Here is a 27453-nt window from a genome sequence, read left to right as displayed (position 1 = left end):
GATGAGACTAAAATGTTCTGTAGACCTAATGACAAGCCTGAGTGATCTAAATCTACATCCCATAGTGTCCCTAATCAGATTTTGAGAATTAGGTTTAGAGACATTAATAATCACTTTGGTCCCAATAAACATTACTCTGACAAACAGCTGTCTTACATACTTTTGTCAGTCAGTTGCCTTTTATTCTAAGATTATCAAAACACCCTCATTTGATTATTTCCATCTGACAGAAAACAAAGAAACAGCCCATCACTATCAAAACAGTTGACTGTCAGTGTAATTAGCCTCTTACAAGCTACGCAATTTTGATGAATATTGTGGACAATCTACCCACTTTAAACAATTCTGGGGACTGTACAGTTGCCAAACTATCTGACAAATCCCTGTTCACATCACCACCACTGTAGGCTCTGAGGACATGGACACAAACAAACCAAAGTTCCATTTGTGCATCTATGGACAAGCACACACATTACACCAAAGGTGCTCTTATTTTTCTGTGGATATGTACTGTACATGCATTACACCAAAGTTTCATTGATCGTCATTTCTGCCGACATGCACACACTGAACCAAAATTAAGATGATGTTTCTGGGCATGGTGTACTGTACACCCATTATGCCAAAGGTACACTGACATACACAAACCTGCAGTTTCTCCCTCACCTTCTCCTGGATTTGACATAGGTGGAGGCCCTCTCCTCTTCATGATCCAGCACCTTGTTGAGCTCCAGCTGAGTGTTTTCATGGCCATGCCTCTGCCGCAGGCCATAGGATTTGCTGTTGGTTTCAATGGCAGGGAAATCATAGTAGCCCTTTCTCTTGGCCTTCAGCCGTAGCTTGTTCCTGTAGTGCTCTATGTCTGACTTCTGCTTCAGGGCCATGCTCACCTGCAAGGGAGCAGAGGGGGTAGAAGCTTTCAGCCATAGAACAGAATCATTGTATGTACTGTTCATGTACTCCAAATTTCAACAACAAGGGGCTGCTAACATTAAACTTACGTTTGGCAAATGTGATGTTATTCATTATAGGCAGTCAATTCATATATATTTCATAATAATTATATACTATTATACGTGTCTATACTGGGCACTACAAGCAGTTAGATCTTTTATTATGGATTTTTATTATCATTATTATTTATTTATTATTTAAGTGGCATGCACTCTTGTAGCCAAACCCTGTCCACATTTTTTTACACAGCAAGAAAATACTGACGGTACATATTGACTAAAATGTTGCCAGACACGCAAAAGAGCATTGTGTTCAGTGTGTTCAGCTTGTCCTAAAAAACAGAAAAGTGTGCTGTCTAATGAGCATCTGATAGGAACAGCATACTCCTCAGTCTCCAGATATTCAGGGTAAATCTTTAACAGGACCCCCCCCCCCCCCAAGCTCACCTCTCCATTGAGGATGGCCGAGTCCTGGCTGCGGTCAGAGGAGGCTGGGTGTGAGTAGCAGGGTGGAGCAGCCATGGGTTTGATGGAGATGAGCTGCAGGGAGCCAGAGGAGGTGTCGTAGGGATCTGCCCAAGACCCGGACACTGGGTCAATGAGAGTAGCAACACCAACTGCTTCATACTGAAACGTTTTAGCCACCCATTTACACTTCAATGAACCAATGTCAACATACACTCAACATACATATACACACAGACACCCATCCCCTGTACAGGACACTAGTATCTGTCTTATTCAGTTTCTGTCCCTGTGACATTATGGCCCTGTATTCAAGTATGATTATTCAGACTTAACAAAAGCAAATTGATCACCATTTTAGAAGCAGCTTCATTTGAATCAAGGACATCAGGATAGCAAGCAGTGATATGAAGACTTGTAAAAAGAGATATGTATTACATCTACTTAGGGAAACAAACTACAGCACATGCACCAGTATAGGTAAGAAAGCATCAATGATTAATGTATTTTGTGTGAAACAGCATGGTAGCGAATGAAATGTTTTGCTGGAAAAAGGAAAATCAAGAGAATTGCCTTAAGGAGACTTGATTAAATTTGGACAAACATAATGAAACTCTTACCAATTCTACCTCTAAATTTCATACCTGAAAAAGCAAATGTGAAACATGCTATGCATGATCAAACAATAAAAAAATCACATTAAAAAAACACACATCAAGCACAGTGTGAGCAACCTGCAGAATAATGTGTGAGACAACCCATCCTCTCTCCTGTCACAGAGAGGGAAACAGCCTGTGGGACGGCCTGCCTGTAACTGTCTTGCACCCCAGACACTGTGGCCCACCATGACACACTCTATCACGTCAGCAGAAAATCTGCCTCATGCATATTCATAAGGCCCTTCTTCACTCTCCTGCTGAGTGAATAGCTTCCTGGCTATAAAAAGGTACAGGGCATTAGTACAGTCAGATAAGAGGGGACACAGGGATGGAACAATGGTATGGGGCAGCAACCTTTAATTTAAATGTGTTGCTGGGTGTATTAGAGAGGGAATGTTGCTGATATGGGACAGTGCAGAGTGGGACAAGTTTGTCTCTCACAGGAGCACGTGAAGCCTTGTCTCTCACCAGTCCTTTTGCGCGCCTCCTCTTTTGTCATTTTCTGCTGTGCTGGGACTTTCTGTACCGACGATCCCCTGCCGGAGTTTAGCTTCCCTGATTCGTTGCTGATGACGGAGCCGTCCTCACTAGGCAACCTGCTGCGGGTAACCATAGCAACAGGAGCAGCAGTAAGTTCTCTGAATGCAGGCCCCAGTTGGCAGTTACATCACCTAGCCCCTGTGCCCCTGCAGCTTACCTGTGCTGTCTACATGTCTTTATTTGACTTAACAGAAGTCAAATAAAGACATGTATCCATACAGACAAGGTGCCACTCTGTTACTAATAACAATGTGGTGATTCACAATAATGACAACCACATGCTGATTATCATAAAGTGCAAATATGTACTTGGTCTTGTCTTTTTTCATACTGAGGATACTGAATTGGAATATATTCACTTGCGGATGCCTCTGTCTCATATAGCAGAGGAAAATTCTATATACTTCATCACAGCAAATTCAACATACTGTACAGTTTATCTATATTTTAGGAGATTTTTACAGGATGCATTCTAGTTGTACAATAGCTTAATAAAACCTGGATAAGTACTGTGCAAGAGAAATTACCTGGAGGACTGGGATTGGTAAACTCAGCATTTACTAGGTGGGGAAGGACAGAGGAGGCTTCATTTTTCAGTACTGCATCCAAGCAATCCACATCAAAATCCATAACTACTGCATTTGAATTATGAGGTTCTGGCAGTGAGCCAGGCTCATGTGTTTTTGGTAAACCTGTGGCTTTGAACAAACAGAGCTCTGCCACAAAGAGGAGGGGTATCTCCAACTCCATGTCAGCTCTGAGAAATGCTGGAGAGAGCACAGGCACACAAGCACACAAGGCTCAGCCACTCTAAGCACTCCAAGCTCTCTCCAAGCTTTGTGTTAAACTTCCCCTTGGCAGAGGATCAACACAAACACAGGCACCCAATACTGTATGTTCACTACAGTTTGCTTTTGCAATTATAATCCTCACCTTATTCTAGGCTTTTTAATGATCAGACTGCAGCTAGAAGGGATGGCAGTAACATCAAAGCTCTGCATTTGTGGCCCTGGCAATAAGTTTGGCAGTTTGCATTAACAAAGAGCGTAATTGATGGCTCGCTCTTTTGTGACACATAACAATAGCGGCAAATGGCAGCAACTCCAGAGTTCATCTATCATTGATGGAGACAAAAGCACTAAAAACATTCAGAATAGTAAAAACAAGTAAATTATAGTACCAGAGATAATTGATACATTTATTGTGGTGATGTAAGATATTGACTGGTATTTGATTGCACAGCTCAGGAACAGAAGTGGCAGCTGCATTATGGCAGGCAATTAAAAATAGGACACTTTGTGGTATGCTAATTTATTTTGCAATTGTTTAATTTGCATGTTTATAGGTTTTGTCTTGGTGAAAAGAGTGGTCTTAAAGCCTGCAGAGTACTGAGAGAAAATTCATTGTTGCACCCAAGGAGATCTGCTTCACTCCATTAATCAAATTTCATTCACACCCAAAATAATAATGAACATAGAAATTTAAAGTTTTATTAAGATGTGTGTTTGAGGGCAAAATTCTGATGGTAAATGTAAATTTACCCATGAAGAGAAATTTCTGGAGTTATTACAGAATACAGAATAAGGGATTTTTTTAGCCCGTTCTATAATAATAAAATGGCACAGTAATTAGTAGTTTACAAAGTTTTAGATTAATGGAAAAATCAACATTTCTGTGTATTTTTGTATATTGAGACAAATGCATTGTCATATCTATACGTATATATATACCTTTCATTGTCTAAACAAGCTTCTATAAATCTTTTTCATGAATAATTCATTTTACATACAGCCAAACAAAAACAACAGCTGAGTTGCTATCAACTTCATTCAAAAATAAATGTTGGCAATGTTTGGTGAAAAGAAAACTAAGCCTGAAACCCACAGGGCTGAATACTATGTGTAACGATGCAGGTGTAACTGCACATAATGTTCTAAACTCCCAGCCTCTCCAATAAAAATCCACCTGTGTAACAGGTTTAGAGAATATGTAACATGGCACCCATTCACTGAATACATGGTACAATATAGCTGCAGCCTGAGTCCAAGTTGTTTAATTGTGTTATAATTTAAGTGTAGTGAGCTGCAGTCAAAATAAGACTTCATAGTCAAAATAAGACAGCATTGCCTTGGTGGGGTAAAGAGGATATTTCCAAGGTAGGAGAGACTAGATCCTTGGTTTCATGGTCAATAGATTAGCCAAATCACAGTTATGCATTTCAAAGCATATTTCCTGCTTACTTTTACAGAATCCTCATGCATCAGCAACTCACTCTCTCATCTATTACACTAAAGCATTTCAGGTTTTTACACTTTCTTTTGCAACATTTAGGCTAATTTACCATTCTGCTTTAATCTGGAAAAAAGAAGAAGAATACACAATTCAGCCATATAAACTAGTAATATGCTAACATATTGCCTAAACAGAAATGACAAACGGTCCCAAGCTGCTGTTTCACCTTGGCACACTGTTCCTGGCCAGATAAATATCTTAAGTAAGACATCTGATCCAAGATGAAGAGAAATAATTGGTAAAACTTCCATTAAGTTGTTAAAGGTACCCAGCATCAAGTATTTTATGACATCTGTCCAGAAAAAAAACTATTCACTGATGTGATTTAAACTACATACCCTGTTTTGAAAATTCTGAATTTGCCTGTTTGCCAAAAAACAACTTCTACCTCAACCAGCATCCAGTGTTCAGTTCTAACATCTGCCCACCCTACGCCTCCACCCTTCACAGAAATCCTTTGCAAATAACCTCACCTCTACTTCATCACCACCTGAATGGAAGCACTTTAATAACTGTGGTTTAATAATATTTGACATTTTCAAATGTCTCTGGCTTCCATGTCTTTAAAGAGCAGCAGAGCACATCAGGCCTTGATTCCCACTACAGGGCTGTTGGTGAAATAAGATTGTGCAAACTGCAAACTGTCACAACCTGGCCTTTGCCCTTATCCTAAACGAGGCATCGGGGCGAACTTCTCAAGCAGCACTAACCTTTTACGGATCTCACTGGACAGGGTCTTTTTGGAGGTGCTCCCATCCTGGTATATTCCCCTATCTTGCACCAGGGGGGCATCCCGGATGGGGAGAGGTAGGATCATAGTTTCCTGGGTTACAGGGAGGGCCTCCTCATCACCGCCTTGCTGGCCAAGGTGCTGTTTGGCGTAGTCAAACCCTTGCACGGGCTGTGGAAAAATAACATCTTCAGACTATGTCTGCCAACAGTGATACCTATCACTTTCTATGAATCAGAGTGTTGCCTAGAATAGATCAAGAAGACAGACTTCAAAATGAAATACCTTACTGCACCTTCACAGCTGCAGTGAGTTGCCACTGAATTTAAGCTCTTGATCAATATGCCCTAGCATTGACATATACTCAATTTCTGCTACATTGGTGAAAACATATATATGCTGTTATAAATACAATGCTTAACACTGGGGACTGTATAATACAACTAATTTCATTTCAGTTTCGTTTAAAAATTTTGAAAGATATATGAAACACACTGAAGGTTTGTCTGCTGTCAGAAAAATGGTGTCTTCCAATTTCAGAATGGACTGGATTGAGTTTGTGAACACTGCAACCAACTAGTGAGGAGACATTCTCCCCGAGTTAGCTCAGTAGTACCTGTCTTACTGCATAGAAGCTGTCTGTCAGCTGGTATTTCTAACACACAGGCCACAGGAGACTTTAAAAACACACACACTGTCTAAATGATTCAGGAGCTTTACACAGTGCCATAAACCGTCAGTCACACATGGTTGCCTGTTTGCTGCTGAGTGGGGTAAGGAAATCAATACATGCATTTCTCTGGTTCACCTTCACATCATTCAGTGGTGTATTTCAAAATAAGAATACACTTATGTATAGTAATAGAAAGAGAATCCTTTGATCAGGTGAAAGTTGTCAGATGAAGGTCACCTTCACCTTGCCCTAAGCAGCATATTTTCACACATAGTTATACAACACTGACTGAGAATACTGTCTGGAATTGTTCTGTATTTTCAAATCCCTGTCATGAGTAAAGAGTTCTTGATATCTGGCGCTAAACTGTTCAGCATTCTGTTCAGTAGAGAAGGGTTTCATGTCGAGCTTGCTGGTGGAATAAAAATGATGCCTGTGTCCCTGGACACTGAATGAGTATAGTTAAGACAAATGGGATTGCTCATCCCTAGCACACTGAGAAGAATCTATACACATCCTAGCACAAGGTCCTCAGTCAGTCCAGCAAGGGATCCTGTGTGTTCCCAGTGTTTACTTGGCCTCATCACACTATAAACACACTGATATACTCACACTTTTTTAAACAGATTGACAGAAAGACAGACAAAATTATGGTTAGGTGAACTCACGGAGATCCACAGAGATATATAAGCAGACAGTAGGACTGGTCTGGGACTTTTCTTGTCTATCTTTGACTGTTAATTGGATGCAATGGACCTATAGTTAATGTAGTCTGCTCTTCCTCATGGCCTCTGCTCTGCTTGTTATTCACCCTGGGCATGTTGAGGTGACTGATTCATTTCCCATCTGGACCTTGGGCTGCCCTCTCAAAGGAAATTCTAGCATTTTATACTCACTTCACTGTAATAATTTTGTAATTTTTTGACCTGATATAAATAAATTTTTAAATTGAATTTTTGCTGGATAATTTACTCGCTGCTGGGAATCTGAATTCAGAATGCTCCATTATAGAATATGCTATATATTATAATACAGGAGGCCTTCTCCATGTAATTAGTATTAGCTCGCTTTTGTGAAACCTTTAATGTTGGCTTGCAAGGTATGTAAGAGGAGAGCTACTGTATTATAAAAGTAGACAGCATAATTGAATTTCAATGAAAGATTCAGTTAATTAGTTAAATGCTCATGCCAGTCACAGAAGAATTAGTACCGTATTGGCCCAAATAAGTTGTGATTTTTTTAAAATCTAGAATGCATTTAAAAAATACACCTCATCTTATATTTTAGGACAAGCCAAAACTGACTGTAACATAAGCCAAAACATAACTGCAAAAGGTGTCAAAAGGAGGTGCCATCAGCCAAAGTGATGCCAGTGGATAGAGCATGCATTCATTATCTATGCTCTCCAAATAGATACACTGGGCATTGGCATTGGCTGGAAATACACATCTAGTAAATGAACATATTTGTTGTTCCTTGCTTTTCCTTGAGTAAAAATCAACGGAAAAGCAGCATTGACTTTTCCAAAACCTTAAAAAATACATAAAAACGAGGCTCATATAAATCACAGTCTATGTTTTGCCATTGCTATCCCATAATGGAACAGTGTTGCTGGGATGCAGAGGCAGACTGGAGCAACGTTAAAGAAAGCTATCACTGAACAAACAGGCAATGCCACTGCATATGAGACATTCTGACAAACATCATGGCACTTTTTTATAACTGATAAGGAAAATATTTCTTCTGCAAAATATGAAGGCAATTTTTGGTGGCATACTGGATTTCATTGCTTGCTGAAATTATATTATTCTATTTGTTTCAAATTCTCTTCTTGGAAAAGAGGGGTTTGGCCACCTTATTTTTAGCCAATACGGTATGTTGACACATTGAAATCCCACAGAAACACTCATACCACAATTCCCACGCATGCACTTAAACGTATTACATCAAGTTGAACTCTAAATTTCACATTGCATTTCTCCAGCAAACAGTATCAACAGTAAGATGTTGCTGAATCATGCAGGCATTGACTGTACAGTGTGCAAGACATTACATGGAAAACACTGCAAACTCAAGGCTCAGACTTCCTACACATAAGGATATCTCAAACTGGGTCAGTGTACAAAGGAGCAAAGCAATTCAGATTTATATATCATGTATATTAGCTAGTGAGTACATCAAACCAAAATATCCTGGCATGCAATCTGTATGTTATGTTATGAAATATGTACCAGAAATGATTATACTGCAATATCTCCCATTTTCACCAGGCAGCCCTGCTAACCTATTTTTATGTATACTTCAGAGAATATTTGGCCTTCTTCCTACAACCTACATTATAAACTTGCTCCTCTACAGACATACACAGTCACTGTAATGTATGTTTGGCCTGCTGCCTTATAGAGAGGCTTGTTATCTGGATCAATGGGAATTAACAGTATGTGTTTTTATTGGATAAATGTCACAAATGATATTTTATTTGAAATTACATAGCGTATAATATTTCATTTTCCTCCTGTTATATACTGTAATGTGCATTGAAATTAAAATACCTAATTATAATAGGACATAGATTCAAAAAGTGATGGAAGTGCTTTGAAGCTAGTATCATACTCCGCTAACTAGTAAGATTGGTCTGTGTGTCTGCCTTATCAGATCAGAACAGCTGTGAAAAAGAATATTTACCATTGATTTCTCCCCTTGTCTGGAGTTTAGAGCCTGATTGATATTTTGGAATGAAAATGCATCCATTGGCCATTCTCAGACACTTGAAACAAAGGTAGTATGTACCACCTTAACCAGAACCACATCCATTCATTCATAAGGAATTCAATCGGTACCTGGTGGTAATAACTGGCCTCCCTCCGATATGCTGTCTAAATGAGAAAACAATTAAGTCACATTACATAGGAAACTGAAACTTTTCAGAATGCTGCTTGACTTGTCTTTCCATGCCACAGATGCAAACAAGGACTATAAATGTAGATATAACGCAGGTATCCAAAAACTGCCACAAAAAGAGTGTTTCATAGCGTCACCAAAGCCAGGGGCTCCTTGCCAGGACTCAGTGATCCAGCTTACCTTAGCTCGGGGGTTAATGTTCCCCATGGCATCTGCCTTGAAGTCACCTTTGTTCTTCCTGCACAGTACGGCAGTGATGATAATGATGATGACCGTCACCACGCCAATGGGTGCCAGCACTGCAGCAATGATCCACAGGTTGTTGGGCGGGTCCTTCACCACAGCTGTCAGAGACCCACAGCACAGCATCACACCTCTGCTTTGACAGGTTAAGGGAAGTGTTGGCACAAGGATAATGGCTGCACTGTTGTTCTTGTGCCCACACTCTTAAATCATGCACTCTATCTTTACATGCCATCAACATCAAGGGGTGATTTCAGCTGGATTTATACAAGGTTTCACAGTCACATTCCATTACAGTCAATGGTGTCCACACTAATGCTGTGGCTATGAGACTTATTCTCTCTTGTGCAATCACCCAGCTTGGTAAAATTTCTGCTACCACCCCAAAAGCACACACACTATGCAGCCAGTTTAAAGAGGAAGATCATAGCTATTGCTGATGCACTGTCGCAGGTGAACTTTGCCTTCTGAGCCCTGTTAGTTACCAGCGTTCAGTGTGAAAGAGACAGGAGCTGAGAGACTGCTGTCTCTCCACCATACCAGTGAAATTACACCCACTATCATCTCAGCTTGGCCATCTGCGGGAGGTGGTTTTCTCTAAGCTCTGAACCCCGGAGAGGGTGGATGATGTTTGGATTGGGACACATTTCCCCTTCCCTTGCTGTGTGGGTGTAAGTGGTTATAAGATCCAGATGTGTGGCTGGGAGTTGAAAGCAGGCTACTGCGTCTGCCTGTTGGGTCTGGCCTGCTGAGCACCCACTATCTGCACTTCCAGGTGTGCATACCCCTCCCAAACCCCAGAGGGCCACAGTGCTGATGCTGTTCTCTACCCCACTGCACTTTCACACCACAAGCGTTATACCAGGAAGTGATTAGTTGGAAGAGCAACAGCCCGTTGCTCTATTTAAATACACTTAGACTAGTCATAAGAGGTTCATAACAGAAAATGATTGAAAATAAAGCATTGATACTCTAACCATGTGTGTATGAATTTAATTTACCATTTTATTCCGTACAATGAGGCCTGAGTTCAAGAGCACTGTGCAAATTATTGTTGGGGGAGCGAAGTATAGGCAATTTTCAAGAGAGGTTCAGCTGGGGGTGTGATGTGAAATGCTAGGAGACTATTGCTCTCAACTCTACTGACAGTAAGTATGATCAGGATCTCAAATATGTCTGTACTAATTCAAATAAAGATTTCCTGCCCTGTCAGCCTACACATTTCTCAAGCATTGTAGACCTACAGTTAACCTCCAGTTGTTTCTTCTCTACTCTTTTCACTTAAGCAGAACTGTGAAACTCTTGGTGGCCCCAGTGGACGACACAAAGAGACAGAAACATACGTTCGGCCTGGAGCTGTACAAAGTAGCCTAGCGTGAGGGCTGCAGTCTGGGAGTCCACTGTGTTCAGGATCTTGGCAGCAGAGGTTCCAGGGAGCGGAATGCCATTCAGCTGCACATAGTATGTCATTTCAGCTGGGCTCTTTGGTCCAAGGACTCGTCTGATGCTGACCATCTATGCCAAATAAACCAATCCATTAGATTATTTAAGGTAAAATGATGTTTTGTTAATTCCATAAATGTAATGGCAGATTACTGTATTGTACTCAATGGTCATTTGACTTACTACAAGAAAATAATAAAGACAATATTTTGTAGATGTATAGATTTAACATATCTAGAAACTATGACAGTGTAGTGTAGTGACAGTATGATAGTTTAGTTTTTTGAAGCACCACTCCATTTACCTCACTTTTTCCTATGTGTATAAAGATCTAGCTCTGAATGTCTGCAGATCCACAGGTTGCTCATACGTCTTTAAATCACTGACACAGGAAGAAGTTGCTCAGTTGATGCACAGAAGCCAATAAGCACTGTGACTGAGTGCTCATTTGGAATGAAACCCATCAGAGAGGCAGCTGTCCAGCATTTGATTGGGCACCCCTGATGTAAGCATTCCGTTGTCTGTGTCTGGGACTGTATGAGAATGGGGAGCGAGGCAGGCTACCTCCCTTCCTACCTGGACAGTGTAGCTCCCCACTGTGGTGGCCCTCCTGAACCTTGTTCCCTCCTGGTGGGCAACAACGAAGAGCTCCGCCAAGCGCTGCTCCATTAAACTGGCAAAGCTCTGGTAATTCCCCTCCAGAGAGGAGTTGTCAACATCCTGAATTACTGCAGAGCGCCACAGAGGCAGGGTTACCGAGCAAAGCAAGAGAGAGAGGAGGCAGACAGAGGGGAAAAAGGAGAAAAAGAAAGAGAAAACAGCAGGCAGAGGAAGGGAGAGGGGGAGTAAGAGAGAGAGAGATAGGGTTAAGTAAGAGGAGGAACATATATCTTTTGCTGTACTGCCTTAATAATTCCTATTATGTCTGGGCTGACCTTGGTCTTCTAGAGCCTTTCTTCCTGACAGAAGCGTGGAGGAGGGGAAGTGAATCATGATCACACAGATAAGCCCCTCAATAAAGAGAGCCGTGCTCTCTATGCCTTTTGGATATGACTTGATCACTCAGAAGTAAATTCGTTACCTCTAAGCACCAAATCAGTCATTACAAGACTGGAGGGGAAACAGCTTGAAACCCCTGTATATACAGTATGAGAAGATTCAGCACTCAGCAAGGGTAAACAGTTCTGCACACGAACACTAATTCTCACCAAATGAGCAGTTAATTAATAATCAATAAGTTGGTTACCTGTGATTACCCAGTAGACTCTAGTTGCTGCAGAGGTGTTAAGGTTATGGTACTCTAGGGCTGAAAAGAGAAGGAATGCCTATTAGCCGAGCTGCTTTGCACAGCAAACCAGGCACTCATAATAAATTCTTAGTTCAATTACATATTTTCTGCATGGTTATGTTTCCTGGCAGGGTGATTGTTTTTGAGGATACCAGTGGACTGCGAAATCAGATGCGTCATTACCAGAGAATCCAGCTCTCTATGCTGTGAAAGAAGAACAGTGGGTATGGTTGACACAGAAAAAACAAGGATTTTGATGGTACTAACACAGTTAAGTACTGTTTTACAACTCAAATGGAAAACATATCAGACAAGCACATCTTTCCTGCATAATCTGTCAGCAGCCCTCCACAGAGACACTGTTCGCTGTACCAGCTCCATGCTGATACAAATAGCAACACTTCAACCACATCTATACAAAGCTTGATTTACTATTCTTTTGCACTAATGCAAATGTGCACTAATATGAGGGGATTTAATTTTGAAGAGCTAAGTAGTAACATGGGAAATATACACACATCCATTCAGTTCACAGGTTACTGGTGAAAAAAAAGAATAGCGAAAAACATGAAGTATCTACCCCTATTTATGAGACAAAATAAGAGTCTCAGAGGCTTAGAGTCTGTGCAGGGCAGCTGGCTGGGGTCTTCATGGACATTTTTAATATGTCTCTGGCCCAGGCAGTTGTCCCCACAAGTTTCAAGACCGCCACCATTGTGCCAGTGCCGAAGCACTCCACTGCTACGGCCCTGAATGACTTCCGTCCGGTTGCACTCACCCACATCAGTGCAAAGTGCTTTGAGAGACTCTTATCACAACTCCGCTCTGCCTTGACCCACTTGGACAGTCCCAACTCTTACGTTAGAATGCTGTTCATTGACTTCAGCTCAGCATTCAACACTATGTTCCCCTCCAAGCTGATCTCCAAGCTTAGCCAGCTTGGTATCAGCACATCCCTCTGCAACTGGATTCTGGACTTTCTGACTAAGACTCCAGTCTGTTAGGTTAGACAACCTCTCCTCCTCCACTCTCACCCTGAACACCGGCGTGCCACAAGGCTGTGTGCTGAGCCCTCTTCTGTACTCCCTCTTCACCCACGACTGCACTCCTGTATATGGTTCTAACACCATAATCAAGTTTGCAAATGACACCATGGTGGTAGGCCTGATCAGAGGGGATGAGGAAACAGCCTACAGGGACGAGGTCCAGCGCCTGGCCACATGGTGTGCCGACAACAACCTGGCCCTTAACACCCAGAAGACCAAGGAGATCATTGTGGACTTCAGGCATGCTAGGAGCCACACACACGCCCCCATCTACATCAACAGAGTTGTAGTGGAGTGAGTATCAAGCTTCAAATTCCTTGGCGTCCACATCTCTGACGATCTCATCTGCTCCCTGAACTCCTCCATTCTCATCAAAAAGACACAGCAGTGCCTTTACTTCCTGCAGAGCCTCAAGAAAGCTCACCTGTGTCCTAGGATACTGGTGGACTTTTACCACTGTACCATTGAGAGCATACTCACCAACTGCATCTCAGTGTGGTGTGGCAATTGCTCCGCATCAGACCACAAAGCACTCCAGCGGGTGGTGAAAACTGCCCAACGGATCGCCGGCACCCAATTGCCCACCACTGAGAACATTTATCACAAACGCTGCCTGAGCAGGGCAAAAAGCAGTATCAAGGATGCATCCCACTCTAACCACAGACTTTTTACTCTCCTACCATGAGGCAGGCATTACAGGAGTCTCTGCTCCGCACCAGCAGGCTCAGGAAGAGCTTCTTCCCTGAGGCTGTGACCCTGCTGAACTCCACACCACAGCACTAAGCATTACTGCACTAATTACTGCGCTGTCTCAGTACCTTTATATTTGCACTGCTGTACATACAACCATCTGTACATATCTGTCAATACTGTACATACAACCCTTATATATACACTCCCCTTTCCAACTCTGTCCACTTCACCCCCCCCCCCATGTATAACACATTAATACAATATATTATACATATTTATTAATCTGTTAACACTGCACATACTGTAAAATATAACATTACTGTACATATTACATATACAGGAGGAATTACTTTAACCGCACTTTTTGTAAATTATACTATTCTTTTGCACTTCTTGTTAGATGCTAACTGCATTTCATTGGCTTTGTACCTGTACTCTGCACAATGACAATAAAGTTGAATCTAATCTAAGCTAAAAAAATCAACAGTTAAAAGAGCACAAGCTCAAAGAACACAAATTTTCTGAGTGTAGACTGAACACTACGGCCCGGGTTCGAACCCAATCGTGTCACTAGCCGACAGTGACTGGGAGCTCACAGGCAGAAGACATTGGCTTCGTCCTGCTGGGGATAGGGGTGGGTATGTCGGCAGGGGCTTCGGTCCCATTAGCAACAGCAACCCCTGCTGGTCGATTGGGCGCCTGTGGTCCACGTGCCAAAGCTGCATACGAAATGTCTTCCTCCGAGTCATCTCTGTGCTAGCTTAGCTTGTGGACCATATTGCGAAAACAAGCAGCGGCTGACATCACGTGTCTCGGAGGAGGGCACGTGCTTGTCCACGCTCTCCCGGATTGACAGTGGGGGTTGTGCAATGGGACTAAACATCGATGATAAATTGGACATTCCAGAATTCAGGGAATTGGCCATTCCAAATTGGGGAGAAAATGGAAAAAATAGAAAAAAAGAACACAAATTTCAAGGACATGACACACGTAGCATAACATAACTTAAAAAAACCTTTTTCAAAGCATTTCCCTTGAACATATTAAACTGTCTGAACTATGGAGTGAAATGCCTTTGTTTGTGGAACAGTCACTCCGTGTGTTTTGAGCAACAACCCCAAACCCTCCACTGCTCATTATCTACTCCAGTAATTGGCTTTGATACACAAACCCACCTCTGCAAGAAAAAGCACAAATTTCCTTCTCTCCGCTGTGAATACAGCAATATTACAAATGACAGCAATAACAGCAAACATTGCTCCATCTCTCCACCAATAGGTAGTTATTTCATAGGCTGATTCTTTCTACTAATGCCAGAAATAAAAATAATGATACGTTACAAGTATACATTAATTTCACTGTCCCTCAAAACTGACTATGAAGCCAAAAAAAGAGCTCTCATAGTGTTTTTACAAATGAACACATCCTAAAATAGAGCCTTGTTGTGGTCACTAGGCAGTAAAAAAAAGGTTACTGGGTACAGATGGGTACAATGGATACGCAGTGACCCAGGTGAGTCTGTGGAATGGAGGGAGGGAATGCTCTTCACAGATGCCTTATTAAGAAACATCCTATGACAGCCCTACTAAGTGCTATGGTTTGCCACTCACTCCCAACAGAGGCCACTTCCTCTCTTAAACTAAGTACAAGAGTCTTAGGTTCCATTGGGGCAGCCTTGCTGCTATCCTGTCAGTTCTCATTTCTCTCATATCTCTCAGCACAAATAAAACTGCGAGAAAATAGGTTCATTACAAGACAACTGACCTTCAAAGAAGAGGTTACCATACTTGCCCAATTCTGTCAAGTGAGCTCTAAATTAAATCCATTCTTTGCTGCATGACCATCTACTTAAGATACTGACCCCTGACTTTAATCATTTTGCCCTTAAGCAAGTGTTAGAGTTCCTCAAGGCAAACAATATTTTTCACATTTTATTTTAACTTTTTTCTCATCACTGAACTTTCCAAACTATGCTTGCATTCAATTGTGATTTAAACTAAAGGACATAGATCCGTTATTACTCACATGTTGAACTCAGATTTACATAACTCTCATCAACATGTCCATCAAAAATGGCCAAACACCTTTTGATTCTAAAAATACATTGACAAAAACAGTCCATTTGAACCTCTGTTAAGACAGTGGAGAAAAACATGCTGTTCCCATGAGGCCTTGCTACACTTACGCTCAGCGATGATGAATGGGGGGAATAGGAGGAAGTAGCCCACCAGCTCGGTGGTGAGTTGGTTGAGGAGGTTGCTGGAGAAGGTGCCATTCAGAGTGGTGCTGCCATTTTGGACCGAATAGATCAGGGACACAACCGGAGAACCCAATGATGGTAAAGTGCTCAGGATCTAATGGACATAATGCATGACAGGTCAGTTATGTAAAACTTTCCAGCTAAGGAGCAGATTAATAATATGATGAATATGATGGAGAGGAAATAACACTGGGGGGGTTGACCACAATTTGTGTTAAGAGGACAGATATGGTGTGAACTGATGACTGGTGTGAACTGAAATCATTAAGTATGCCAACACTGTACCCTGTGAGTCCTACAGCTTAACAATGAAATAAGATGAACGTACCTGAACAGAAAGTCTGCTGTAAGAATTCAACACCTTCGACTCGGCTTCAGCAAATGCGTTCTCCAGTCGCTGCTCCATCCTCTGTGCAAAACTGCAGGATTTTATATCATCCTCTGGAGCTACAAACCTGAGGACTACACAAAGTGATGAAACAGATCAGTGTAAGCATAGCTGTAAAAAAACATTTCCATATGACTATTCCTACACAATCACATTCACAAAATTATTCCATACTCCGGCTTTAACTGTAGTACATTTCTTAAAATACCTCTTAACTCAAGTAATGTCTGCTGTAATAATTTATACTAAATTATATTTCAACAGTTCAGCAAATCCTTCCATTAGATAACAGTCACTGTGCACATTTAAGAAATGCTGAATTGACTTACACTGCTATAAACAATCCCTTAAAATGTTACAGCTACTGGTCAATTATGCTGAATAAAATTATGGTGATGTTGCTATGAATGATAAGGGTGACGGGTGACAATTAGAATGTTTGTCTGTGTGCCTCACCAGTTTTCAGCTGCAAGTTAATGGCTGGACTGGGCACCCAGGGAGTTGCAGTGACAGGGAGGGACTGCACTGCAGGCACAAACTGCTTGATGTCAGCCATTAAGTTGTCAATGCCGTATGCATTGAATGACTCTACCACTGCTGAGGGCATATAGACCATGCTGCCACTTGTCACGTAGTAGCCCACTGTCATGTTGGAAACGCTGCTCAAGGTCATAACCTGAGGGAAGGGGTGCAGGTTAATGGCCATGCTCATTTTACACCACATAACTTTTAAACAACATCACCAGGTTGCACTCACACACTAATGAGATGTAGCTAAGAGAGGAGAAATGGATGCACCTAAGGTTTAAAAAAAAAAAATCATGACATTCTCCTTAAGAAAATAAGTTCTCATTTTGTGCATTAACACCTTCTTCAATATGTGTAAAAGCATATGAACAATCATTCCACATCATTCTTCACTTGCATAGTACATCTCCCTACCCAGGACGACTTTCATATTCTCTCACATTATTAATTAATAAAACTAGATATTAGGGAAACCATTCAAAATCTTTCTGAAGGTTATAACAGCAGCAGCTTAACCAGAATCAACCTCCTCAAAAAAACACCATATCACTGCTCTTGTGCACCGCACATTGAGATAACAGCACTTATTACTATTTCTGTCATATAATTTTATTCTCCTGGATACACAGGCTGTGCTATTTGTGTGTGAGAAGTTCTCACTCAATTACCTCTGAGCTCAGAACATAATACATGTGCTGTGATGGACAGCCAAACCAAGAGCTGAATCACAGCTGCACAGCAGGAAATCAATACCATTGTGCCAAGTCGGCCGTCAGCTAGAGGCCTGCTTTGTGAGATGTGTTCGTTTCCACAGCAGAAGAAAAGATAAGAATTCCACACATGGTACAGAGGCAGTGTGGACGTAAACTCAAACATTGTTCTTTGAATAACAGCTGAGAAATGGGGCTGAGAAAAAAGGTTGATTGGATAAAGTCACAAATCAGCACTCTTCATGCAACTTCTTTTAGCAGAAAAGGTTTTGTGGTTGGCAGCGTTTATGTGCTGTCCCCTGGCAGCCTTTCCCCAATGGTTGTTTGTCATATGATTATTCTGATTGATCAGTGTTATCTATTTTGAAAAGATAATTATTACGGGATAACTGAGAGATGGTAGTCCATCTTTTTCGCACTGTCTTTTCAAACTTCAGCAACCAAGCTCTCAAAAATCCGAAATCTTAAAATCGGCATGATTCAGCAGAATTTACTCACAAAGGAGCCCTGTTCTGAAAGATGTGAAGGGGGCTTTTATTATGACGGTATCGTCTCTTGCAGTTTCCTCGTTTCCCATGGCTGTGTCATTGAGAGATTGTGTTTCATTTGGCCTTGGAGTGCCTGTACCTCAAAAGGTTACTGCACATTCATGTCTTGGAATGTCTCTGGTTTGAGGCCTGTTCCTTCTGGAAAATATATTTTTAAAAACGAAAAACAATAGAAAGGCATAACCTCTCTCAGAACAGCCCTTTAGTACCATATTGAAATAATTTTTTTTGTCTCTCCCAATAAATAAAAAAGCATCCAATTTTCCCCTGTAATCTACTGCCTTCCCAAAGGCTGACTGACCGTAAGGGGAAAACACATTAATCTGTAGATTAGCAATGAAAAATGGACAACCTTTAGAGCTGGATGCACTAAAAATTAAACATCAGTTGGTGTTTTATGGTTCCTTTAACCTCCAGATCAATAGGGTAAGCTTGGAGATATGAAATGATGAGATGAAATTCCAGCATTCAAGCTCACTGTTATCCTTGGAAAACCTTGAAAGCACTCAGACCCAGCAGTCACATTGCAGGCACACAGCTCTCTGCACATCGTCCCTCACACCAAGATCAAATTGCCTCTCTTTTCATTTGGAAATCACAACCTCTTTTATGCAAACCTCGATCTCTGTTCAAAGGGTCCTTTTTTCATAAATCTCCAAACAATGAAACAAACATTTCCCTACGGTCTGTGATACCACATGGCAAACCTTACCAATGAAAGCTTGAAAACACTATAGCAAAAAGAAGCATTTGTTGAGGAAAAATAGAAAATTCAGACACATGACACAATTCAGACACAAAACTTCCATGGATAGTATTTTGTTTTAACGTGTTCATAGCAAATTCTACATATCTACTTAAGCGTTGACCTCTGAAAACATAAAAAATATTTAGAACAATGCTAAATTATGGAATCTTTGCATCCAGTTAAGGAATTTCAAGCATTCATCAGATAGTTTTACCTCCCAGAATAAGAAAATATGGTGGGGATGAATAAAGTTAAAGATTTTCCATAATGATTACACTACACTGCAATGCAACATAAGTCCAGTTGCTCTGTATCACACACACAGAAAACTTGCTGACCTTGGCATGAACACTGCTGTCATTGAAAGCCCTCTGCAGTGCTTGCGTGAGGCCTTTTGGGAGATTCTGTTTCAGTGTGTTATCAAGCCGGTTCCTCCTCAGGTGTATGGACAAAACTGCAGGGGGAGACAAGGCTGAGACCACTTAAGCATTCCATATGTCCCCCACCAATCAGGGGGAAAACCAAAGATTACACACAAAACATTACACATCAACACATCTACTAATAGTATGGTACTAGGGAGCTGGCAGAGTGAAGTCCGTCTCATGTCCAGTCCGACTGATTCGGACATTTGCATTCACACACAATCCGGGTAATGGCTAGATAAGTTCTGGCTTTCAGTGCATGTCTGAAAGGGGCTCATGTCTAGCAAGCCTGTAGCCCTATTTTAACCAATATTCCGCCAGACTCAGAAAAGTTGTAATTTACTTTGCATAGTTTTTCCACAACATTATAGCAGTGATGTTAACAGTTGCTATATATGGTAACACACAACATCAACTCATACCTGTTTTTACCCATATTTCCTCTGTGATGTTGCACTGCAACAGAGGAACTTCAGTGGTGGAAGTGATATGGAGGTCAGCTGTGGGTGTAGCAATCTTGGGACTTTGGGTGGTGATGCTGATTGTAGAGGTCAGGGGGGTTGTTGTCATTGTGGAGGTTGTGGTGGTGATTTTATCTGTGGTCACTACATTGGTCGCAGTCACGGTCATCTGAGCAGTGCTGGTTGGCTGCATTGTGGTGCTGGTCGTGGTCTTCGCAACCTCAGTGGTGGAGTCCACATTTGTGGTGGTCACAGTTGTGAGATGAAGAGTAGCATTTGTTAAAGTCTCCTGAGTGGTGCGCACTATGGCAGTAGATGCCACTGGTGTGGATGTGTTTTCAGCTTTTCTGAAGATGGTAGTATTACTTGTGTGGGAGGTGGTTGCATTCTTTGCAAGGGAGGTGTCTCCTTCCCCAGATGTTGACAGTAAAGACACTGGGGCTTCAGATGAATCATTCATTGTTGTTTCCTCTGTAATGGCAGAATGAGAACTACTTGCAGTTTGCATAACAGACAACATCAGGGAAGTGAACGACATCACACCAGAAGATGTCCAGGTGGTGGATGATGTCACATCAGCAGATGTTGCGGAAGTGGATAATGTTGCATCTGAGGATGTCATGATCATGGACATCACGCCAGAGGATGACATGAATGTGGATGATGGTGTTTTGGAGGATCCCAGGGAAGTGGATGATGTCATTTCAAATATCAAGGGAGTGGGTGATGTCATTTCAGAGGGTAAATGGGGAGTGGATGGTGTTTGCGGTAATGAGATGGAGCTGGACAGTGGCGGAGTGGTGGTTTTCATTTGGAATGTTGGTACTGATAGTGAAGTAGATGGTAATGTCAAACTGATGGTGGGTGTCCCAGTAGGGAATGTGGTTTCTGATATCAAATGTTCTAATTCTTTTATCACAGATGTAAGAGATACAAATACATTGGGCTCTGTCACAGACATTGATTCATGCAAGACAGTTGCAATGTGGCCATCACTCACAGTGGTGGAATAGTAATGGTTGGTAGGCTCAAGGACAGACCCATTCTCATTTCCCCACTTAGACAATGATCCTACCAAAGAGGAGTCTGATTCTGAGAGTGAGGAAAACTTGTTTGCTGTAGAAGAGGATGCATGCCCACCAGTTCCGAATGACCGCATATTTGAGGTTGGTTGAGTGGCTAGAAGAGTCTCTGTATATGGCGAAATAGTGCCTTCTGCTTTTACCACAGGTAGCAAGGCTGTGTTATTTTCAGTATCAGCTCCTAATTTTGTCTCATTTTCAACAGAAGTGGCTAATCTCTCTGGTGAGACAAGACTCCAAGTACCTGCATGTAAAGTCTCTTCTGGATTTGTATAAAATGTAAAAACATCATTAGTGAGTTTCGGCTTTGTAGCGAGTACCTCTTTATAGGTACTGTTTGGCATTCCTTGATCAGTTAAACTGGTAATAGAATATCCTGTTGACCCATACGTGGATCTTTTAAGTGGTGCTGTAGATCCTAAGCTTTTTTTGAGGAATTTTGAGGAACTATACACAGATGATTGTGTCTTGGCTTGAGCACTTGCTCCATAAACATTCAGTTGCTTTCCTGTTGAAATATCTTCTGTACTCAACATCCCTGTGAAACTACTGGACAGTGGTGCACTTTCCAATGTTAGAAGTTCACTTGCAGAGGATGGAGTTTCATCAGCAGATTGTGTAAAGGTAGATAACTCACTAGTAGCTGCAGTTGCTACCGCTGTTTCTAACATGTCTGTATTGTCTGTTGTTAGCATGGATGATTGTGCTGAATTATCAGATATGGTTGATGTTTCCCAATACCCTGAAACACTGTCGGATGCAGTCTGAGACACAGAATAAGCTAATGCTGATTTCATGAATTCTGTTGGTCTGGCATTGGCCTGTGCATGAGGGAGTGTGAAAATACTTTTGGTCACTACCTCCATTGCTGTAGAATGTACTGGAGTGACAGATACTGTTGGAGGTGGTGAAGTAACAGTGCTTATTGGAATTTCAGAGATAAATGTCTTAGGATCAGGGCTATCAGACATTGCCAGAGGCAATGGAATCTCCTTCATTGCTGAAGGGAGGAGTGGTGTAGAGAAAGGAACAGATTCATGTGGGGCAGAGGAGGCTTGGCTAAGGCTAGAGGGAATAGACAAATTATAAGTGGTTTGACTGGAGACATTCTCTCTGTGTGGTACAGGTGTCTGAGAGGAAATGAATTCTGCACCTTCAGAAGGTGGATTGATAGGCGCTGGCATGGAAACTGGGGGCAAGTTTTGAGAGGACAACATCTCTGTTAGGTTCCCAAGTACAGGTGGTGCACTGCCTGATGGAACTGAGGTATGTGACAGCAGTCCTGATCTGTCTTCTATTGCCGAGGTCAGGACATCCGTCAGGTGTGTTGAGAAAGAACTGAGAGATCTCATTTGAGAACCTGTGGTTGGATCAATCATTGTCACAGTTGCAGAGGTGAAAGTAGCGAGGCCAGAGCCTCTACTGCCTGGTAGTAGTGGTAGGTTTGTTATGAATTCTGTCTCAGCTGTAGCATATCTATTATTGGATCCAGAGAAAGGATCTGAACTAGTATGACTTAATGTGGACATTTTATCATGCATCCTTAAAAGCTCTGAATATCTTGGATCCTTTAAGGATTTATTTGGGGATGTGTGCACTACTGAGGTGATTAGACCCAACATAGTTGGTGAAGCCTTGGTAAAAAATTTTGAGGGAACAGATATTCTCATAGTCATAGCTGGTGTTCCATGTGAAGGCACTGTGGTTAATGCAGCAGGAAAATCACTTCTAAACAATGATTCTCCAGTAACTACTGTTGTATTTGTATTTTTGCTATAAAACATTGCCTTTGTAATGTCCTCACTAGAAATACCTGACCGGGTATGTGATGAAGTGACTGGGCCTGCTGCGTCTCCATAGGCTAATTGCACAGTCGCTGTAGACAGAGGGAAATGAGAAGCTCGTGACGTAAGTTGGCCTTTGGTGGTTCTTGTTACCAGACTGAGACGGGAGGCAGATGATGAAGTACGACTAAAAACAGTTTGCATGGCTCTAGTACCCAGCTCCATTTTCTGATTGGTGGAAGAATGTCTAGAAGCTGTGAAAGGATATCCTGAGAATACTCTGAGGATAGGGTTAGCAATAGCATATGTTGAAGAAATAGGTTCTGATTTTGCTGTTGACCATGACACTGAAGAGTTTTTGGGGGTCCCATATGTGACAACCATTCCTTGTGATTGAAGGCTGTATTTGTTGAAACCTTCAGTTGAATCTTTCAGAACTGAAGCTCCATTTTTAGTCAATCCAGATGTGGGTGATGTGGCATCTGGCAACTTCTTAGAAAAAGGTGAGGGACCAAAAAAATTTGGTGGTAATGGTGAGGCTGTCTCTACAGATGCTGAAATTCTGTTCCTTTGAATATACCAAGATGATACTGATGGAACAGCTGGTATTAAGGGAATGGAATTGGATGTGATTGGATGATTATGAGATGATAACACTGTTAATGGAGAGTGTGATGATGATGATGGTGCCTTTGACACAAGCTTTGTTAGAGCTGAGGGAGCACCCTGGAATTCAGACACTGATGGTGCTGGAGAGCTGGATCTTGAGTCTGGCTGAGGTGAAAATGAGGTCGGAAGAAGATTACTGGAAGTCAAACCTGAGCTGGAGGAAAGGATGCTGGTTACAGCTGGGGCTGAAGACGAAGGCTCGATTCCTCTGGCTGGATCCTCTGAGGGCCATTGGTTTGTTTGGTTGGAGATAACTGGGGAAGATTGTGACAACACTAATGTCTGCGGTCTTTCGACCGTGCTGGCCAACATGGTCAGGATGGATGAGAAAGCAGGCTGCTCTCTTGTGCTCTCTGCTACCCCTGGTGGGTCTGTGTGGTGGACCGATGAAGACACCTCCTCCTCCCGCATTAACCTGGCCAACAGGTGAGCAGGACCTGCAGAAGCTGCTGGATCCTGCAGTGGGGCTGAGAACCCAGATGCCTCATAATTCCCTTCACCTGGAAATAAATGCAAAAAGTTAATGAGCTCATCATTTCAACCATAAATGGCCAATCTGAGGGACTTTATTCGCACTACAGGGAATTTAATAATTGTAACCTGTGCAAAATGATTAATTCACTGGGATACCACACTTTAATTAGCATATATGTCTGAAGCTACCACTAGTCCTCCTCAATATGTAGCTTGGAATGGGTTGGAGATTGGTTTGATGAAAAGCATGAAGTGTCTGATCCCTAACAAGGGCTCTTAAATGTAGTTTCATATAGATATGCATATATAATATCAGTGTATGTAAACACATTTCCTGAACAAATGTCAGAGCATGGATTTCAGAAGGCTTGGCAACAACGTCTATGTTACAAGAATGCTTTCTATAAAGCTGCTCAACTAAGTTAGCCCATAATAACAAGCAGATAGCTTAGCTAAATTAAGGGAAAATCAATAATGTCAGCAGGTCAACTAAACTTGGCCTGTAGTCTTTTTGTATGCCATGGCTGTTGCTAGCTGGCAAATGTCCTTTTACATTTATCCAACCAGTTCTATTTTTTTTATTACTGTTTTATTACTGTAGACAGCCAAGAAGCTAATTTTACTGTGTAGTTGGTGCAGATTTTATAGCTGACACAGGTTCACTAGCTAAAATGGGTTGTATGTTATGTTTTTTTATTAGCTGCAGCATTAAGATGAGAAAACAAAAGATGAAAAAAAAAAGAATCAGTAAATGTGCTATTGAAAACTGTAAACAATCTCTCAATTTATTAATTTAAATTTTATTTTTCTTAAATTTGGTTGGTTGTTTTTTCTTAATTTCTTCCATTTGGGGTTCAGAGGTTACATGTCACACAGACACGTAACTCTTTGGAGCTCACCTTCTCCTTGTGCTGTAGATGCAGCTGTGGATGCTTGAAGAAAAATTGTTAGAAAAACAGTTTTACATTTAGTTTCACTAAAGGGAGCCTGAACCTCTCTCAAGTGGCTCCAATGTGAAGAGGATATACGAGTACGAAGTTCCAGAGTGTCTCCTGGTTTTTTGTCTAACCTCACCCCTGAGCAGCTGAACTGAATGAGAAGTCCATGTTCATAAATAGATTTCATTAAAACACAGACATCTTCCCATTTCAACTGAAATTCTGATGTTTTCATCCAACACATGAGTGTGGCTCATAGATAACATGATTATACTGACAGAAACTATAAACATTAAGAGAAAATTCTAGACTGAATTTGCATGAGTCAAAACCTAGAACAAACACCCCAAATGAAAAGAAAAAATATCTGGGGAAATACTCCTAGAAGGAATTATAGAAATATTTTAGTCAGCAATCATTTTAATCAGCTCTCTTGTTGATGAAGTTTCCCCCATACAAACCATCAATTAATTTATCACATCCCTGAAACAGCTGAAAGGTGTCTGACAGTTCTATTCAAACCTTTAGTTTGTTATCCATATGCAAAAATTAGAAAAGCTACAGAATACACTCTGGCCTCCAACAGAACAAGAATAGATGATGAGAGAGAATTTCTCAGAAATTCTGGGGACCAAAAATCAGACACACAGAGAAGAGAAGCATTAGCAGATTGCTTTTTTACATGATGCAGAAAAATCTGTGTTTTTTAGGACACCATCTATCTCAAAAAGAACTCACTGCATTAAGGAGAAACGGAAATGAAAAATATCCTTTACTCAAATATTGAATATTGAAATTACCAATGTCACCTTCAGTATGGTAAATGGGAAATGTTTCACATTTCTGGGTCAGATGTCGAACAGCCTTGCACAGTTTACCATGATATGCTGGCATACATCCAAACTGAATTCATATTTGCATTCCCAGCACGCACTTGATACATTCTCAACACATCCATCAGGGAATTCTTTCATTAATTATAAATATTTGCAAGCTCTTCACATATTCTGCTGTCAGTGTATGTGTCTCCTCTCAAGATGCATTAAGCAAAGTCTTGCAAAGCCAGGAGTCTCTGCTTTACATACAAAAAGCTTACCTTGTTGATTACAGAGGCACAGCACGACATACTTCCTGTGAATGCTGACCAGAGTAGTTATCTCCATGAGGTTGCTACTACATATTTCCTCTCGAGTTTATTGAAATGTATCAGATTAGCATGACTATGCGTTAGCTCAGCGAATACTAATATATTTATAGTGCGCAAACATGCAGCATCACCAAGACCACAATTTCTTATCCTACCACTGTGACTGTGCTCAGCATATCTACAGGTAACAATTGTATGCCCAATGCACATGCAATGCAATGATTCATTCTATGAATAAGATGAGCCAAATTAATCAAAGCCTTCCTTTCCAAAACACCATTGGCACAATGGACATTTTCTTGTCATGGTCTAAAATGAGTGTGTGTTGTTAAAAAAAAGCCAAGGTGAGATGCCTCAGTCTAATGGACTTCCTGCTCTGCACCTCTTGAGTACAACTGCATGGTGAGCAAGGCAATAGGCTGATTGTTGTACCACTCTGGTGGACCTCTACCCTCCCACAGCTAGCCACCTGTTCCCACAGGGGGGGAGCATATGGGACACCCCCACAGAAAAGGCATGTGAGGGGAGGACTGGGGGCTTCTGGCAGGGGTTGCGGTGGGTGCTGGATGTCCAGCAAGCTGTTAAGATTGGAACAGTGGAAAATGTGACCACTGCCATCATGGATCCAGGTGGCGGGGGAGGTAATGAATACCCCCTTGTCCCCCCACCCCCACCACCACCACCACCCTCCTTCCCCAAAACTCAATTTGAGCCCATCATGAGCTTACCATGGTTTCACACCATCCCAACAGAGTGAGCTTCCTTCCTGTGTCCCTATTCCTAGGCTCCATCTGTCTCCATGTTGACCAGCTGATCCACACAGTCATCCAAACAATGCAACCAAACCCTTTTCTGATTAGAAGTTAAAAATCATTAATTTCAGGAACAAGACACAGTCCATCATGACAATCACAGTCACATTAATATGGTGCAACTACTACAATCTGGCTAAGGGCCATTAACATGGGTGACTAAACCATGAATAACAATTACAGCAGTCATAGCCCTAATGAAGATAAGGATAATACATGATGTGCTTAATGAGAAGTGCTTCCTTCTTCTTTTTAACACAAGCCCATCTTTCTTCCTGCACAGCAGTATTTTAGAGAAATAAAAATTTAAATTGATTATGGCATATGGTCAAACTTATTTGTACACCCTTTGCTCTCCAGATTCAGTTAAAAAAAATCAGGTTATACCATAAACCTGGAGGTTATGGCAGATTATTGCACTAGCATCCTACATCCAACTTCTGGATCCTGATATTCTTTGGTAAAGCCAACTGAGCCTTTATTCAATTATCAAACACTCATGTAATCTCACATTAATCTATGATAAAACACTATTTTCCATACCAGATTGTAA

At 41.5% G+C, this 27453-nt stretch overlaps 1 protein-coding gene across 5 annotated transcripts in view; it reads right to left on the bottom strand.

Moving 5' to 3' along the window:
• LOC118781776 (UPF0606 protein KIAA1549L-like) overlaps positions 1-27453 on the bottom strand; it is a 54415-nt gene that overhangs the window by 7238 nt on the left and 19724 nt on the right. For 2 of the 5 annotated variants that reach the window (XM_036534843.1, XM_036534839.1), the window contains exons 2-16: positions 23679-24029; positions 19956-20465; positions 19447-19562; positions 17031-17250; positions 16515-16648; positions 16112-16280; positions 12146-12205; positions 11476-11627; positions 10800-10971; positions 9394-9557; positions 9153-9188; positions 5620-5810; positions 2546-2676; positions 1401-1525; positions 667-890 (exon numbers count right to left, since the gene is read on the bottom strand). In XM_036534843.1, coding sequence (XP_036390736.1) covers positions 667-890; positions 1401-1525; positions 2546-2676; positions 5620-5810; positions 9153-9188; positions 9394-9557; positions 10800-10971; positions 11476-11627; positions 12146-12205; positions 16112-16280; positions 16515-16648; positions 17031-17250; positions 19447-19562; positions 19956-20465; positions 23679-24029 — 2755 coding nt within the window. Of the gene's footprint in view, positions 1-666; positions 891-1400; positions 1544-2545; positions 2677-5619; positions 5811-9152; positions 9189-9393; positions 9558-10799; positions 10972-11475; positions 11628-12145; positions 12206-16111; positions 16281-16514; positions 16649-17030; positions 17251-19446; positions 19563-19955; positions 20466-23678; positions 24030-27453 lie in introns of all 5 variants that reach the window. The other 3 variants (XM_036534838.1, XM_036534842.1, XM_036534841.1) reach the window with 2 other exon arrangements.

The sequence above is a fragment of the Megalops cyprinoides genome, chromosome 8 (genome assembly GCF_013368585.1).
Source record: "Megalops cyprinoides isolate fMegCyp1 chromosome 8, fMegCyp1.pri, whole genome shotgun sequence".
Classification (NCBI taxonomy): domain Eukaryota; kingdom Metazoa; phylum Chordata; class Actinopteri; order Elopiformes; family Megalopidae; genus Megalops; species Megalops cyprinoides.
The sequence above is the reverse complement of the archived record's forward strand: the minus strand, read 5'-3'. Positions and strand labels throughout refer to the sequence as shown.